Source organism: Lactuca saligna, chromosome 4 (assembly GCF_052625555.1).
Source record: "Lactuca saligna cultivar CGN05327 chromosome 4, ASM5262555v1, whole genome shotgun sequence".
In the NCBI taxonomy this organism is placed as follows: domain Eukaryota; kingdom Viridiplantae; phylum Streptophyta; class Magnoliopsida; order Asterales; family Asteraceae; genus Lactuca; species Lactuca saligna.
In genome coordinates this window covers 325,080,741-325,099,485 of record NC_136420.1, presented here as the reverse complement: position 1 = coordinate 325,099,485, position 18,745 = coordinate 325,080,741, and the positions used below count along the sequence as shown (strand labels likewise).

The following is an 18,745-nucleotide window of genomic DNA, read 5'->3' as shown; positions in this document are numbered from 1 at the left end:
ACTATCGTTCGCAGTCGGGCTGGGTCTTTACCCTTAATGGAGGAGTAGTGACTTGGAAAAGTTCTAAGTAGGAGACCGTAGCTGACTCAACGTGTGAATCAGAGTACATTGCAGCGAGCGAAATGTCAAAGGAGGCAATATGGTTAAAGAACTTCATTGGAGACCTTGGAGTTATGCCAGCCATATTGGAGCCTACGGAAATTTTCTGTGATAACGAAGGAGCAGTTTCCTTGAACAAGGAAGTAAGGGATCATGGCAGATCTCAACATAGCGACAAAAAATATCACTTTATTCGACATCGGATAGAAGAAGGACTCCTCGTAATAAAGAGGGTATCGTCGGAGGATAACCAATTAGACCCGCTTACGAAGGGACTGAGTAAGGTTAAGCACTTGCAGCACGCTAGGAGCATTGGGCTGAAGGATGATATTAATTTAGATTAGATAGTTTAGAAACGTGTAATATATAAATTGTAATTAACATTCGATGATTAAATAAATGGGTATTATTTATTAGGAAAGTTATTGTCTTACGTTAAATGTTTACGTATTGTTTCATTTTTGCATGTTTTGACTTCTTGATCAATAATAAATTTATTCTAACGGTCCACAGTCGTTCATATGTTGGAAGTAGATATGAATGAAGATTGTCATGAATTGGTGTGTAGATTGTCTAAAGTGTATTAGACATAGCAAAGATTTGCTATAACGTTCAAGAGTGCTTATGAATTAGATTTGAGTATTGGAATAAACCCACGCTTGCTGGAATTAGTTTATGGAATTTATCGAGTGATCACAAGACGATAATATCATATGGTCTTAAAACCTAAATATATGGTTTATTGTTTGCTAATTAGTTGTGCATTGATAATGTATAAACACATCAGTAACTTGATGTTATAAAATGCATTGTTGTGTATGATTTGATTAGTGAATATTAAATGCATATAAGTCGAACTTTAGCTGTTCCTTTTATCCTAAGAGGGTAAAAGCGATATCAGGGCCCCTTGATGATCTGGTTTGAGTTATGTGTTGCGCCTGGTAAGGACTGAATTGATGTGTTCAATTAAGTTCTATGTTAAATGAATATGAGATCGAGAAACAAACTACTAGACAATATCTTTGCCTATGTTCCATGTAATTATCCACACGATATTTAGAATAGAGGATTATACGATACCTTATCTAAAGGACAGGTTATTGATGAGATCAGAGTTCGACAGTGTCTATGAGAGCTACGATTGCTAATCGGATTGTATTTGCATTTATAGTTACTAGAATTATCCAAGAGGGAAAAAGTTGGATTAGTTTCTATGCCCATAACTATATTTGGTAACTATTTGACCCGGTTGTGCATGGTCCTTTTGGGTTTCCTTCATAAAAGCAACATGATAGGATGATTTATGAATAAAGAGGTTATTATGATTTATTAATATGTTATATGAATAATATACTAAAGGAGAAATCATATAGTTTAATTAATGTTAGACAAGAAGTAATTAAGAATTAATTATGTGGCCAAAAGAGATTAATTAAATAAAAGGAAACCCATCTAAATTTCATCCAAGGCTTTTATTATGTAAGGTTCTGTGGATTGCTTAAGGCCTAACTTATCCAATTAGGGTTTTGACCTAAACCCTAGCAGTACAAGTATAAATAGACCCCTTAGGCTTCAGAAATCTGCTAACCATACTTCTAAGAGTACTAGAGCCAAATTCGAGAGCCTCCAACCTCTCTCCAAGATCATCCTCTTGCTTGTGGTGTTTGCAAGCCATTAGAGGAGTGACATTTGTGACTCTAAGCTCCAAGGATAAGAAGATTCAAGCTTTCAAGAAGAGGTAATAATCTAGATCTATTTTGTTATGTGAATTTCGAATTATATCACTAGATCTAGGGTTTCCAAGTCATGGATGAATTGCATGTACAATAGAGAAGCCTAGATCCAAGCATTAGGGTTTGCATGAGCACATAGGATGTTATTTTGTGTAAAACCCCTCATATTCAGCCATAGTAGAGCTTTGTGAAAAACCCTTAATGGATCATGTTTTTGGCATTTCAAGTTGTAAGTTCAATACATGGACGTAAAGCTTGTGGATTTACGTGATATTCATGCCTTGGGAGGTTAGACTAGAGTTTTGGGTTGCTTTCTGCCTTAAAAATGTCTGAATGAGAAAAGAGTCTGAAAGGACTCGATGAGTCGATGAGCTGACTCGACGAGTCAGATAGGGTTGTCCTGATGGATTTGACCATGCAGTAACTCGGGGAGTTGAAAGCTCAACTCGATGAATTAAGTTGGAATCTTTTGAGATTTTGAGAATATTGATAGGACTCGATGAGTAGCATATATGCACTCGACGAATTCGATCAACATGGATTGTTGACTCGAGTTGACTTTAGGGTTTGATCAATCATGACTTATGGAGACCATGGATGGGTAACATGGTATTTTTCCCATTCCAAGAGTTAGAGAGAGTGGGGGAGGAAGTAACTTAGATTACTTAGAATTGCGATTAAATTGTTAATTAGAGTCAATTATCATATATGAATAGGAGGAACCTAGATTCGGTGATTCATGTTCGAGGGGTATACATTTGCCTAGCTCAATATACTTACCATGAGTGGTATCTATGTGTGAACATAGGGTCTTTTGTGCTTATTGAGTTAAGTGATATTATGCATTTGTTTGTTTGACATATATATATATATATATATATATATATATATATATATATATATATATATATATATATACACACACACACATATATATATATATATGTTATATTCTGTGTTTTACTGAGATAAGACCGAAGGGTCGAAACTGAGTTGTGGGACCGAAGGGTTTCCACTGAGACATGAACGGAGGGTCCAAACCGAGCTATGAGACTAGAGGGTCCTCACTGAGACACATGATTGGAGGGTCCAAACCAAGTTGTGAGACTGGAGGGTGCTCGCTGAGACACATGACCAGAAGGTCCACACCGAGCCGTAAGACTGGAGGGTCCTTACTGAGATACATCACGGGAGGGTGCACACCTAGCCATGAGACCGGAGGGTCCTCACCGAGATGCATGATCAGAGGGTCCGTGTCGAGCTATAGCCATGAGAAGCTTATTATTTGTGTATGTGGTATTTTGGGGAACTCGCTAAACTTTGTGCTTACCGTGTTGTGTGATATGTGTTTCAGGTACTTCTCAGGACCGCGGGAAGGCGCCAGTGTGATTGTACACACTTGTTCGAGATTGTGTTGAGGATTCTAGGATTTGAATTTTGTTTGTGGATTTATGTTGACATTTGAGACACTTATGGTTTTTAAGAAATATAATATATGAGTTTTATGTGTTTACAAAAATGTAAAATTTGCTTGAAAATTTACGGTGTTACAGCAGTCAAGCCAATATTCACCATTCATCCCGATCTTCTCAAGGACATCATCTTCTTCCTTATCAACACCAAAAAGTGTCGGAGCACGGTCGACGTACACCATAGCCCTCAGGTAACTGAGTACCACAAGATTTCTATTCACCCACAAGAACTTGTCCTGCCAGTTCTTCTTAAATTTCTTATCATGGTTAAGAGTAGGGACTCCCCACCGTCGAGAGAGGGTTTGAGTCCCCGATTGAGTAGAGGCATTAAAGAAGTGCTTAAAATCCAGAACAGTCGGTAGGCGACCTAGTGCACGATAGAGGAGTTTAAAACCCACTATCTTGTTTATAGTGATAGGGGTCAACTCTCCCACCGAAAACCTGTATTCCTGGATGATCAGGTTGAAGAAATCAGTGGTGGGAAAGCACAGACCTTCCTCGAACAAGGCGTTCGGGATGCCAACTTTTCCCTATGTGTTTAGGAACGAACCCGAATCGGAACTCAAAAGATTCCCATTCTTCGGTGGTCAAATCTCTCCCCAAAGTGTGAGTGGTAGCTATGCAAAAATATGAAGAAGGGGTTGAAAGGGCTTTTCCTCAAGAACAAGAAGTCAAAGAGAGATAATTACAAGGTAAGGAGGAAACGCCAGGAAGAACAGAGCCTTAAATATCACAAAAGGGGCAGCGAACCGGTTTCATGATGAAACTGCCAAACAAACAGCTGCTTCGCCCTGCTAACTTCATAAGCTACTAATAGCAGCCCGCCACATTCATGTGAGTAGCCCAGAACAACTTAGCTACATCACGAACGCGGAAGCATACTATTCTAAGGGACTAGTTAATGTTACCATGAACAGTCCCATTAAATATAATGGATATCATAAACGAGACTTTATCTCGTCAGCACTTTAACCAAAGCCTAGTCTAACCAAGGCAGTCTAACACCGGGGTGGCAGTTCATTTCATCCCACGAGTGACGAATATCCCCCGTGATCTTCTCATTCCCTCACGACCAATCAAGATGTGATAGAAAGCATAGGTGACGCCCATAACTGACGTCAGCAGGTAGTAGGTTAATATGGGTGTGATCCTCCTAGTCAAAGGAGGCCATGTCTCACACTCATCGGACGAGGTCCCCACGATCAGTTAGAAGAAAGTATAAAAGGATCTCATCCGCCTCTAGGAAGGGATCCATCTTCTCTCTCACGAATATTACCCTAAAATTACCTCTCTCAGAAAACTAACTTAATCATTTGAGTGATGTCCCAGGAGAACACTTGGACGTCCTTTAATGATTCTTCTCTGTGTTGTGTTCTCAGGAAAACTTTCAAGACAATTCCATCATCTGGCATCCAAACACATGTTGAACATGTCACAATACCGATCATCTCACAACCTTATTACTCCACCACTATCATACTAAGCTTACAATAATTAATATTCTGAGGCTAAACAAGCTAGGGTACCTACACCCATACTATATTAACCACTTTGCTACACCTGAAAATAAACTGTTACATAGAAAACACCTTCCCCTGATAAAATTCAAAATTCTTTAACAACCTCAATTGATAACAACAATCGAATAACCCACTATCAGTACAAATAGATAACAAATCCAACAACTTACTTGCTACTGGGAAAAACCCATACATATATCCATCAACCATGCCTGGAAGTTGAAAGATCACAACTACTCTTACCTTACTAATGATAACAATCAGGTCGACAAGTTAACCAACCCTTCCACTGTTATCCAGTCTGAATGGCACAAGCACTTCCGAACTATATCATCATTGTCCCAAAAGAGACAACCGGGTATAATGAGATCTTCGCCTAGAAGCCTTTGATGCGAGGACCACATGCACATCCCTGAAAACATGAATCTAATAGCAACTTAGCATGCACTCTTGTTCTAACAAAACTTTTATGCCTCTCAGCCATGAAAGATCTTAAATATCTCAAATTCCAAAAATCCAATGAACTTACACTACAAATCTATCTAACTCTTTTCATTGAAACCATCAAAATTGATCTGGTTATTCATCGTCCAAGAAGAACACTCAGTTACTCCATCTTAGGGCTCACACTATCACAGAACATCGCCTCCTAAACTGGTGCCTACAAAAAGCTCAACTAGATACCCTTTAACCACAATCTTTGCCATGCAAAATGAGATGTGACAAACCCTCAAAAAATAATAACCACACGATCGTAAAGAAACTACTATCCTTTGGTGGACACTTAAGTAAACCGAGTATAACATCTCACACACACAATCACATGATCAAAAGCATAAATAATAAATGCATGAAGGAAGAGAATACGATACATTCCTATAAAAACATATGATGGAACTCGAGTTTCCTTAGCCTAGAACTGAAATGCTCGGCTCCTCACCATTAGAGCCTCCATTCCACCCACATGACTGTTAGTAATCCTCGGTGTAACTGGAGAAAGTGCCCATACTGATCCTTTGCTAGCCTCAGACAATCGACCTTCTTGTGGCCCACCTGGTTGCAGTGAAACAAATCCTCATAATAGCTCCCCGCTTGAGGCATACCATACTTGGCACAATAGATTGGGACCTGATGGCTTCCCGACCTCGAATCCCGAGTCTTGTTCTTGGCTACACTTCGTCTAGAGCTACTTCTCAATTTCCCATTCTTGGGCACTATTAATCATATCATCTAAAGTCTTGCAGCTCGACAGGCTCACAAATTCATGAATATCATCCCGCAACATATCATGGTACCTCATCTTCTTCATCTCCTTATCTACAGTGTACTACAGAACCAATAAAGCCCTCTACCTGAACTTGGAACTGATCTCTGCTACAGTCTCCTTTGTCTGGAAAAGGTCCTGAAACTCCCTTGCCAACTGATGCACCTTAATAGATATTGCAAAATCCGCGTTGAATGTCACCACATAATAATACCAAGACATGGCCCCCACGGCCTCAACTCCTAAAGAATAACTAACCTCCTCCCACCAGACATGAGCTCCATCCTTCATAAGGAAAGATGCAAATACTAAATCTGATCCCTCAGGGCAGAAACTAGTTCGTTGAGTATTCTTTATGTCGACAATCCATCGCATACTCCAAATAGGGTCCTTCTTCTGAAATAACTGTGGAGCTCCACAAGTGTTGGACTCCTAAAAAAAGAGAGTTCGTGCTCCAATCTAACCAGTCACAATATCTACACGGAAATCCCTAAGCCACTCATCCAACAGCTTCATGATCCCTCCTTGAGGATGCCGAACATGATAGGAGTCGCATCCAATATACCGCGAACAATCTCTAACCAAAAAAACTCGTGAATCCTATTATCCATCGGCTCTACTCTAAAACCTGAACCTGAACCTGAACTAGAACCTCCTCCATGAGTGCTCATAACAATAATGGAAATCAATCATACAAATGATCAGAACATACCTAAAGAATCCTCATTCCCCGGGCTTCTTGTAATCCTCGTGACTTTCCTTAATTCAAGTGCAGATCATGTGCTTTCAGTAGTACGTGCTCAATACTACCTACCACACCTATCCATACTTTCATCAAGAATCATTCTGAATCCTCTAAGTCACTCTCTTATGTTGATAATCTCCATAACCGCTAGACAGTGCACCACTCACACTAAAGGACTTCCTAAGCTCTCCTAGGATCCCCACCTCACCCTACCAATAGCTGCTGAAAACTCCTACTAGTGCATCTAACTACTTCATGAATACAATTACATGCAACAAAACATAAATAACCATTCAAATAAAAGACTCAACCATGTAATGGTTGGATTCAAATGAGAGTTATGCAATAGGTCTAAATGAATCAATCTAATATTATTTAATCTTTGCACCATGTAACTAAAAATATTCATTTTATAGCTAACTTACATCATTATGAGTCCTACAAAGCATAAAGCAAGAAGCATTCAAGCAGTAAGACTCTACAGGCCAAAAAACATCAACATGAATCCCAACATTCAAAACATTCTATAGCACATATAACATATCAACATGCATGCATATTCTAGGAATCATGTACTTGTACTCGGTTGATTACACGCATTCCACCCCATTCTCTTTATAAAATATTTTTTTAGAAAACTCATCTTCTTTAAAAAAGACTATCAATTCCTTAGCTTGAGTTCGCGCACCCCCGAGGGTGTGCCCGAATCCTTCAATCTAAGGCTCTGATACCACTTGTAACGTCCCAAAAATACCAACTTGAAATTTTCATTTTTAAACCATCAAGTCATACAATCATATATTCTAAAACCAACATAGTAAAAATGTATTTCTCAAACATTAGAGTAAATCAAAAGTAATCAGTGTGGAAAAGTCTTTAGGGGATAGGGTGCGGTCAAGTCGGGCCCTTACCTTTGGAACTTGAAGTACCTGAAAATGTTAAACCACAAACTGTAAGCACAAATCTTAGTGAGTTCCCTAAACTACCACATACCAAACATAACATCGAGCGTCCCCACCTACCGAGCCCTACCCATCATGATGGAAATCGCCCATCATACATATGGGCTCTGAACAACATATAAATGGTCCCCGCCCATCATACATACGTGCCTAACCCAACATACGAATGGTCTTTGCCCAATACACAATGGAAGAGTCATAAAGACAGCTAGCATCCTACACAATATAGTAAGAATAATTACCTATCTCACGAAACCAGCTAAATCATAACTCAAAGCCCCAAAAAAGATGCTACCACAAACCCTATCAAAACATACAAGGTCCAACCTTAGTCTACATACTAAAACCATCAATCTTGACCAAAATTCAACCCAGGTTAACAAGAAGAATTCAACGATCCAAAGTAAAAAAAAGCCAAAAGCACTTCATCGAGTCACCATGTTGTGGCTTCCCATTCGCGACGTCGTGGCAACAAGATGAAAAAACAGTCGGGGTTCACTCCAATCACCATATCGTGGTGGCATGGTGTTATGTTGTGGTAACTGGATCATCATCAGCTTAATGCATTAAGATACCTCTAACCACACCAAGGGATCCAAAGCTCAGATCTACTTCTTCCTAAGGTCTTGATGGATATAAAGTTTTGAACCTCATTCCGTAGAACCACATTCCGTAGGACACCCCCATAATAAAAGCCACTTGCCCAAAGTTTCTACAATGGTTTCCTACACATAATGGACCATAAAAATTGCAGCTTTATGGGCAAGCATGTCCTTCCTAATTTAGGTCATAATCATGAGAAAATGATCTTAAACTTCGAGTATGAGGCAAAAACTCTAAGGAACCATAAATCTACAACATATAACCTTAAATGGATCGCAAGGATCCATAAAGTTGCCAACTTTATAGAATCCCTCCATCCAAACTTCCACTATATTGAAGAAATAGTACAAGAAACCTATATCTAGAAGCTTGGAACAAAAATATTGGATTTTAATCACTTACAAGAGTCTAAAGAATGCACAAGAGGATAATGATGATGCTTCCTTGCTAGATCAACACACTAGACACCTTCTTCTTCTTCTTCTTCTTCTTCTTCTTCTTCTTCAAGCTACCAAAAACACCAAAATGAGCCAAGAACCACCAATAGGGTTTAGCGTTATGTTTTTTTTTTATTTGAGGGTGATAAAGGCTGATAAGGAACCCTGGAATCAAGTTGATGGGATTTAAATATGAAGGAAACCCTAAAAGATTATGGGCTTGGGCTAGAGAAGATGCTACGTCATTGCCATACTACCGCCACATCGTGGCACTCATCAAATGCACGCGTTCTTGATTTGGCTTTTCATGTCGTGACCATTCTATTGTCACGACCGACACATGATTTTTCTAAAAGTCATGCCTTCGAATTCTTGATGCTCTATATTGATCCGATTTGAAAAATGAGTGTTACACAACACTAACCTCTTAGGGAATATCTTAGTCACATTTTCTATGGACTTTGGAAGGAGACATTATCTTTTCCTATATCTATATGAATGCATATAGATTGTTCATAAAAAGTCTTTAAAATCATTCAAACTCTTTTCAAAACTCTTTAACTCATTTACTCATTTCAAAACACTTTCATAAAATCATTTTGTGAACGTAGACATAAGTAAACACATAAAATTCAATGGAATAAACATATTCAAGTTTATAAAACACATTTAGTTGCATTATGGGATACGTGTATTTGATAATACTCACCTTAATGTAATCCAAACTATTCTTCTTCACTTGCAATGTATGTAGAAATATCTAGCACGCCCATTCTCTTATAGAATGATGTACTAACTTAAGTTTCACCTAATACCATCAAAGAGTATGTCAAACTCTATTAAGTGATCCATTAAGTCAATTATTAATCTCTTATTCCCAAATATGAAATTCTATTATTTCGCCATCTTCCTTATGTTATAACTTAAACATAGGAAAATATGGGGACTAAAATGGAGGTTGAATGCAAAAGTTCTAGCCGTTACGTGTTTTTGTTTCGGGTCACCAATTCTACGCAACTATGCAGACAAATGGCCTACTGGCTGGATGCATGAAATAAGTAAATCATGTTTTTGGCGTTAACGCGGGCGTATAAGATTCCACACAGCCGCATGAGTTATGCTTTTGTTTCCTTCTTCTTTTTAGGCAATGCAAATTGATCATTTTGCATCCAAACCAATCGAACTCCAATAATAAATGTTTTCTACTAATACACTTATTAGCAACCAAATACCTCAGTTTCCATTTATAAATCTTTAACTAATAAGTAATGGAAGCTTCATTCATTGGAATCCATGGAATGAATTTGGGATTCCATCCATGAAGTTCTTCTAGGCTTTATCTATTGATATTGCTTCAAGTAATTCACGCCTATATCATTCTATTGTTCAAATAACAATCCAAATCACATACGATACTAATTGAATCATTAAATCCATTCTTACATTAATCTATCCAATCATTAAAGATTTATTCAAAATCTCAAGGATTCGCATTGTTGTTCTAACCTTAACTTTACTAATTAGTGAAACTCATTATATGATATCATGGATTCTCACGGAGGTTTGATTTAGACAATGATCCCAAAAAAATTACATCCTCCAATCATTCACATACCTACAAATCAAAGTTCATGAAGTTTCCACAATTAATAAAGCATGAAGCTCAAAATATCAACAAATTCTCCATTAAACCAATTAGGGTTTGGTTCAATGAAAAAGAGAGTCCAAATACTAAAACCATCCATGAATCTATTATCTAATCACAATAATAAGAACCATCATCAGATTTGGTGCTTCACCCCAAACCCTAGGTTTGAATTTAACATAAGGTGAAGATAAATTATACCTTTCTAGCGAGATGTTGATTCGTATCTTCAAATCCTAGCTTAATTTTTCAACAACACTCTAAATCTTCATTTGCTCCATATAAATCACAATTTCTGTCTCCTCCCTTCTCTCAATCACATTCTCCCTCTTTAAATAGGGAAGAATCCCTCAGATAACTACATGTTTGGTCATTTAGTATATTTTGCCCTAATAACCTTCTAAATTCTCAAATTTGACACCAAATGTCAAATACTCTAATGTAAATTTTATTTTTCATACTTTAACCCCAAAACACTTATTTTTAACTAGTTTGTCATTGATTAGGTCAACATTAGTCTTCAAGTTTTCTATTTGGCAAAACTAGTCCCCCGGTCCCAATTATTGTTTTAAATATAAAACTTTCTATTAAAATTATTATTTTAATTTATTTCTTTTTTATATTTGAATATTTAATTTAATTTATTCCTATTTCCAAAATTTTATTTTTCCACTTAAAAGGGTATAACTCCTAGGCTCAAAATTAGGATATCACATTGTATTAACCAATATAGTTCATTTCATTCAACTTTGTTTTCCACTATAAAATTATATTTATCCAAATCAAACTACATACTAAATATAAATGAAAAAAAATGACGTCTCTCTTTAATTACCCGTGCAATGTTCATGGGGAAAGGGTCAACATAAATCTTACAACCACACCCTCGAAGTCGATTCACTTCTATGTCAAAAAAACCCACATCTTTCAGTTGAAGAATATCGGATTTAGAAAGGCAGTTACTCGCTTCAAGGTCACGGCTATGTACATAATTCAAGATTCCATTAGAATAACAACAAAGTTGATATTTTTAACCAAACATGATCATTGGGATGTTGAACACTTTACATGAATAAAGAATACTAATGAAGAAACTCTTGTGACAACATCCTTTTGAGACACATAAATTTAGTGCAAGCAATAACAATGCAATTCTACTTATTTGTTTTCTATAGCATTTTACTTTCATTCATTTCTATTATGGAAATATACATTCATTTCCTTATCTTCTATGTAATTGTCAGTTAGTGTGTTAGTTTTCTCTACAAGGGTTTTCACAGTCTTGTGTGTTCTTCTTCGCCTTTTGTGCTTATAATTATATAATTATAACAAATCACACTCTTTGAAAGATAGCTTTTCAGTAATGTAATTGTAATGAACAAGCTATAGGACAATTAGCATACATGCCGATGTTCTAGTTTAATAACCATATTTATGTAATATTAGTTAAGAAACTTTACATGACCAATATTGTTATCAAAGAACTCAACCCCAATGATACACAGAATACATATCGAACTCCAGTTATATTTATTTTTCTATAATAGTAAAGCACATACATTATTTACTAATAATAATCATAAGGTAACTTGGAACTTGTGAAAAGTTGTTATATATAATCATACTATTATAAGTAGATTAGATCCTACATAGCTTTAGTATAAATAATCCAATTTATTACTGAAAATATAATTCAAAATTAATGTGACTAGTTTCCTCTATCAGACTATCACTATACAAAGCAAAAAAAGACAGTTTGCTGGAACTTTCACTTTCACCTCTCAATATCTATTTCCATTAATGTAACAGTGAAACAACCATGAAACCTGATGGTGAAATTCCTTCATAAATTTCCAAAGTAACACACCCTGTAGATTTTGACGTTTTAACAGCATTAATTGGTAGCTTGTCCAAGATTCTTGATCTTGCTTTCAAAGATAGTTTTTTTGTCCTGTTTGGTAGCTTGTCCAAAGATTCTTCATCTGCTTTTAAAGATACATGCTGTATATCATTACATATATGTGTCGACAATGTCTCATGAGCGTGACATTTCAGGAAAAAGTAAATCAATTAAGATGATTAAATTTCGCTAAATTGCATTAAATTTGAAAGAAGCACGATATTTCATAATAGCATGTGTATGTGAACAAGATGCATTTTAAATTTCCTCTCACTTCAGTTATCTTCTTTTAATTAATTAGTACATGAACGAACACAGTATGAAAATTGCAGTGAGAAGGTGTACGTGTATATATATATATATATATATATATATATATATATATATATATATATATATATATATATATATATATATATATATATATATATATATAGTTTTTGTTTTTTCTTTAATTATTTTAGTTCAAATAAACAAAAAAGAACAATAAGTTGTACTAGATTTAACGTATAATAATCGATTAAAAATGAAGAGATTAATAACTTATACCATCGGGTACTTTATGAAATCATCGAAGCTTAATAATTTAAATCCCAATATCTCTAACTGAAAAAAGACGTCTTCTCCGGCAGGTTTCCGGCGTGACGTAGCCCTAATGTGAGTGACACGTCACCAGAAGTGGTCCCAAATCTTATCAATGTTGACCCAATGTCAGCAGCATCGTCTCCTGTAGTGGTCCTGTAGTCAGCGCCAAGCATGCTGCCGCGTCGGCATGTGTCAGCATCAAAGGGATGGGATACAGGTGGTGGTGCCATGGTGGTAATGCCGCCGGTTGGGTTTGATATAGGTGGGTACGAGTAGGACATAGCAGCAGCTGCAGCTTGGTTTTCCGAGAAACGATGTTGTGTATTGATTGCGAGGAGTGAAGCGTCGTTTTCAGAGTCATTTATTTCGGATCTTTTTGCTGTTGTTGTGGTTGTGGTGGTGGTGTATGTTGTCGGAGCAGCTGTCTGAGGTGGCGGAGGAGGCATTGTAGTTTGTGTGGTGGCAGAACCGGTACCAGAAAGTGGCGAAGGGTGGGAATTACTTGTTTGATTTTGATATTTACGATGATTATGGTATTTCGTGTTTTCTTCATCATCTTCTTGTTGTTGTTCTTCATCTTCTGCATCATCTTCAATTTGATCTTCATCTTGATGTTGAGGACTTTGATTAGGGTTTTCAGCTTCTTCTTTGCTCTCTTGTTGATACATCTCTTCCACCATCGGTTTCCACAATCGGACCCTTGCATTTATGAACCAATTTGACACCTACAAAACAAACATACATATATCCTCCATTATTTACTCCTGAAATAATTATTATAATGCATTTAAATATAGTTCTTACTAGAAACAAGCCAAAAAACTACATATATACTTCATGGTAAATCTAATCATATTTAAATCTTCCTTAAAAATGGCAATATGATCATGAATAAGATTCCAAATATACAAGGATTCCTAGACATAAACTGATTGATATTTTTCATTACATTTTTTGTTTCTTACTTTGTCTGCATTATGTCTGTCTCTTCATTTCTTTTAATGAGTTGTATTTTACCTTTATTTTAAAAAGTAAAACACTATTTAGTTTCCCACTTTTGTTGTGTCAAACTAATTATAAATATCAAGTAACAAATATGCATGTACATGTGGATTTTTTAATCTCTTGATCCAATGCATGACATTAATTAATTAAAGTCTTCTTTAGGAACCTTAGTTAGGTGTCAGAAATCACCTTTGCATGCATGTAAGTTTTACTATGAATGTGAAAAAATTACTTAATGTTATAGTAAATGACTGAAGCTAGAGATGAAAGTAACTTTTATAAACATGGATCGATGTTATGATCAAAAGGTTAAGACATAAGGTATAGTAGCTAGTGAATCATCATCATCATTGTAAAAGGAGTACAATGAATGGGACCTTTGTGGGGGGCTGTAATTTTGTTCTGACTTCTGATAAAGCCAAGAGTACGTACTTCCAATTAGCTAGCTTTGTACTATTCATGTTAGCAGCAGTGTTGCATGCATACTTTAGGTTTCATTATATATCAGAATATAGTGGACCTTGTTACAATAACGAATATATATATTAATTATACCATCTTCGTTTTGAAATAAAAATCATAACGATTTAAAAGTGACTTTATGTTCGTGTTTTATTCATTAGAATTATCTACACAACAAGTTTATTAGATTTGCAAGAAAAAAAAATAAGGTTGATGGACTCGTTAAATAATCGAAGTACAAGCTAACTTAATGTTCCATTAAAAAGTTAAAAACATTAAAATAGAACAAAAAAAAAATGATGGTGATATGTCACGTACCGGGTATTTAATATATTGGTATTTGGTAATTAGCATATGATGAAATGAAGGAAAAAGAAATCATGAAATAGTTTAAGATAAATAGTGTATGGTAGCTGCAAAAATGGCCACCATCATGCATTTAATTTAATATATAAGGCCAAAATATATATACACACACAGACGTTGTACTGTATGATATTGATGGGGGAAATGAATTAAAAGCATAAATATGAGAGAGAGAGAGAGAGAGAGAGAGAGAGAGAGAGAGAGAGAGAGAGAGAGAGAGAGAGAGAGAGAGAGAGAGAGAGAGAGAGAGAGAGAGAGAGAGAGAGAGAGAGAGAGAGAGAGAGAGAGAGAGAGAGAGAGAGAGAGAGAGAGAGAGAGAGAGAGAGAGAGAGAGAGAGAGAGAGAGAGAGAGAGAGAGAGAGAGAGAGAGAGAGAGAGAGAGAGAGAGAGAGAGAGAGAGGAAATGATTAAAGACAAAGAAAGCACGAGAAAGTAGACCTACAACTGCTTCTATATTTCATGTACACAATTTTATTTATTACTTCTTCCAGTGTGCAGGTGGGGGTAAAGACGAAGTGAAAGAATTACATCGTTCTCGATCGTTCTCACAGCTCATAATTTCTATATAAATCATGATCATTTTGTAAAATTATTCAATGAATTCCATAAAAGAATAGAAAAACTCAAGAATCATGCAAGATCCCGTCGAAACTTTTAGTTTTTCTTTTCCTTCATTTTCACGTGAAAACGAAAGCTCACAACTCACATAAATACAGACATGTGTGCATTATTTTTCTTATAACATAATATATAATTCATACGTACATGTGAGAGAGAACATGAGAGAGAGAGAGAGAGAGAGAGAGAATGAACCTGATTTCTGGAGAGGCCAGTCTGTCGAGCTAACAAGTGTTTATCGGCATCGCTTGGATACCTGAGAACGATTTTTGTCCAATTAAAACGACAGGATATGATGCATCCCCACTTCAATTAAATGCATTTCGACCCATATATATAAAATATAACGAATTTTATAACCTAATTAAGTACACATATCATTTGTTTACTGATTACAGAACCCTCTTTCATTTACTTTTTCGATTATATAAATACATATATATCTTGCATGGACGTAAGACAATTCTGTACAATCTATAGGTAGATTTCTCTCTCACACATTATAACACACACAAGATATACACATATAACCCCATTAGATTCTGTGATCATGCACGTATCATCAGTCGTAATTGTACCTCACACATAATTCACATGAAAATGTGTATTTTTTACTATATATGATACTCATGTGGTTCTATCAAAGTCACTAAACTTTACATGGTTTGTCATTTTCTTGATGTAAAGTTTAGCAAAAGAAACCTCAAAAACTGTCTTTTAAATCAATCAAAAACATCGACTAATCCAATTCCTTCCAGTTGCAGCATCCACCTTGGAAATAACTTTTCAGCCCATCATTATATAACTTACGTGTGTTGAAAATGGTGTTTTTACGTAAGTGAAAGGGTCAATGATATAGCAGGTTCTTAGCGGATTAAAAGAAAGAATAATCGAGTGAAACATATAATGAAACACCAACTTTATCAGCTTTATCATAAGAGAGACAGAATACTCATGCTTTTTTATCTTTTCTTTCTTTAATCGCTCTCAATCATAAAAGCTTTCCCAACACACAGACACACACATGACACATCCCTTACCATTTTTAAAGCACACTCTCTTATCCATGACTTCATCATTGATTAACTAATTTTCTAATTTTTTCCACCATTTCTTTTTCATAAAGCCTGAATCTTGATAACCAAGATCCAACAAGAAACACATATGTACGTAATTCATTTGTAAAAGAGAAGAAGAAAGAAGAGTATATATATGTATAATATAGTACGTAGGAAGTACTTACGGGTGTAAAAAGTGCTCAAAAAGCCAAGCTCTTAAAATGTTAACAGAGCGTTCAGGTAAACCTCTTTGAGGTCTCCATGCTTCGGGCTCCATCATTCCCATTTGATGAAATGCTCTTTGTTGTCTTAAGCTTTGTTCCAACATTTTAAGCCTTGGTGTCTCACCTTTTGTCACCCCAGAAGAACCCACATCTTTTTCGCCTAATAATTCACAACTATTCTTCAATTGAGCTGAAATCGCATCTTTTAGACATCGAAAATGGCGTGACATTGCCTTTTGTGCTAGTGCTGTGTATGGAACTGCAGCCCCAAAACCCATTACCATATCGAACGAATTCACCACCATTTGCATTTGTTCACAGTAGTGGTTGTATCTCCGATCCACCTGATTTTGGTGTTTCACTTGTTATTTTTCGTTCATTCACACTAAATAACATATTAATATTGATTATATATATACCAAAAACATAATATTGTAATTCTTGCAAACAACACATTTAAGTGACCAAAAAGAAATGAAAGTGGGATCAGTACAACACTCAACGAATCTATATTCAACAATGAACAAGATCCTACTTTTCTATAGATAGAAATTACTTAGGAATAAAGTTAAAGATTTTGTTATATACATATATATATACAAATATATAACACATGTACACATATGTAGTACGTACACATAATAAAATATGTAGAGAGAGTTATGCGTGTGATATGATATTATATATATAAAAATATATTAATAAGATTTCGGAAATTTTAGAAGTTGGAACATATCAATCATAGCATACGTCAAGACATTGTAATGGTGATGAATATGATTTCCCTTTCAAAATTTAAAAGCTTTTTATTGGAAAAAAATAAGAATCTAGATCACTAGCTATGATTAAGCCTATCTAATTGTTAATCATATACGATGACGTTCGTATATAAGTTGTTGTAATTTATGATTGAATATAGCCGACGCATTGACATATGGACAAAAAATGTTATAATATATGAAAATCGTACATATTTCAAGATTTAACTATATATAACAAGATCTTAAGATGTTAGATCATTGAAACAGTAAAAAAGAATTCAGGAAAATTCAGTTTATTCTGTCAGATAAAACCCTATTTTTTCACCTGGATTTTACCCATACAATTTGCTCAATTCGTCACCGGAATCTTGTTCGTCCCCGGTGGAATTTCAAAAAATTTAAAATTCTTGATCAATTATTGGTTCCCAGAATTCTTTTGTGCGTGTGTGTGTATGAGAGAGAGAGAGAGAGAGAGAGAGAGAGAGAGAGAGAGAGAGAGAGAGAGAGAGAGAGAGAGAGAGAGAGAGAGAGAGAGAGAGAGAGAGAGAGAGAGAGAGAGAGAGAGAGAGAGAGAGTTACCTCGTCAAGCATGGATAAGAGTTTACTTTTTCGTCTTTGATGTTCAACTCTCTCAGCAGATGACAAAGGATGGAGATCTTTAGAGGAAGCAGAAGACGCACCACCACCACCACCACCGGCGGCGGCGCTGTTACTTGGATTCTGATTTGAGTTGTTTGTAGTATTATGTTTCGAAGACTTGTTTATTTTGAACTGACCTCTTCCAACGCTACAAAATTCTTCTAGTAATTCTTGAGCTGCCTTCACATATCTTGAAGTCCTTAACGCTTTCACTACACCTAATGAAGAAGATCCATACCCGACATGAATTGGATGGTGGGTTTGACCCATAATCCCTCCTCCTCCTCCTCCTCCTCCTCCTCCTCCTCCTCCTCCTCCCTGCAATTGCAAATTCCGATATGGATCACTTCCACCACCACCACCTGCTTGATTGAAATAAAACATGGCTGCAGCTGGATCGTCGCTAATTCTTAATTCCTCAACTTTAGCTGCTTCCAAGTGTTGTAGAGTAGAAGATAAAGATAAAGAAAGCCCATGGCTATCCACACCACCACCACCACCACCACCACCTTCGTGGGTTGTACTACCAGGAGGCACCCATGCGAATTGCGTGGATTGACCAAATTGGCCATGCCCGGAACCGGAGGAACTACCGAAGCTTTGTTGATGATGAAGGGTGGAAGTAGAAGATGGGACAGTGTTTGGTA

General features: G+C 36.2%; 1 protein-coding gene across 3 annotated transcripts in view; it reads right to left on the bottom strand.

The window, feature by feature from the left end:
* Positions 1–12,076: 12,076 nt before the first annotated feature.
* The window catches only part of LOC145044067 (BEL1-like homeodomain protein 2), a 7,590-nt gene continuing 921 nt past the window's right edge, over positions 12,077–18,745 (bottom strand). The window contains exons 1-5 of one of the 3 annotated variants that reach the window (XR_013681207.1): positions 18,039–18,745; positions 16,660–17,042; positions 15,612–15,672; positions 12,930–13,690; positions 12,077–12,465 (exon numbers count right to left, since the gene is read on the bottom strand). The exon at positions 18,039–18,745 is cut by the window's right edge and continues 921 nt beyond it. Coding sequence is in view for 1 of the 3 variants with exons in the window: in XM_078992872.1 (XP_078848998.1) it covers positions 12,983–13,690; positions 15,612–15,672; positions 16,660–17,042; positions 18,039–18,745 (1,859 nt within the window). In the remaining 2 variants the exon portion in view is untranslated. Of the gene's footprint in view, positions 12,466–12,877; positions 13,691–15,611; positions 15,673–16,659; positions 17,043–18,038 lie in introns of those variants that run through there. The other 2 variants (XR_013681208.1, XM_078992872.1) reach the window with 2 other exon arrangements.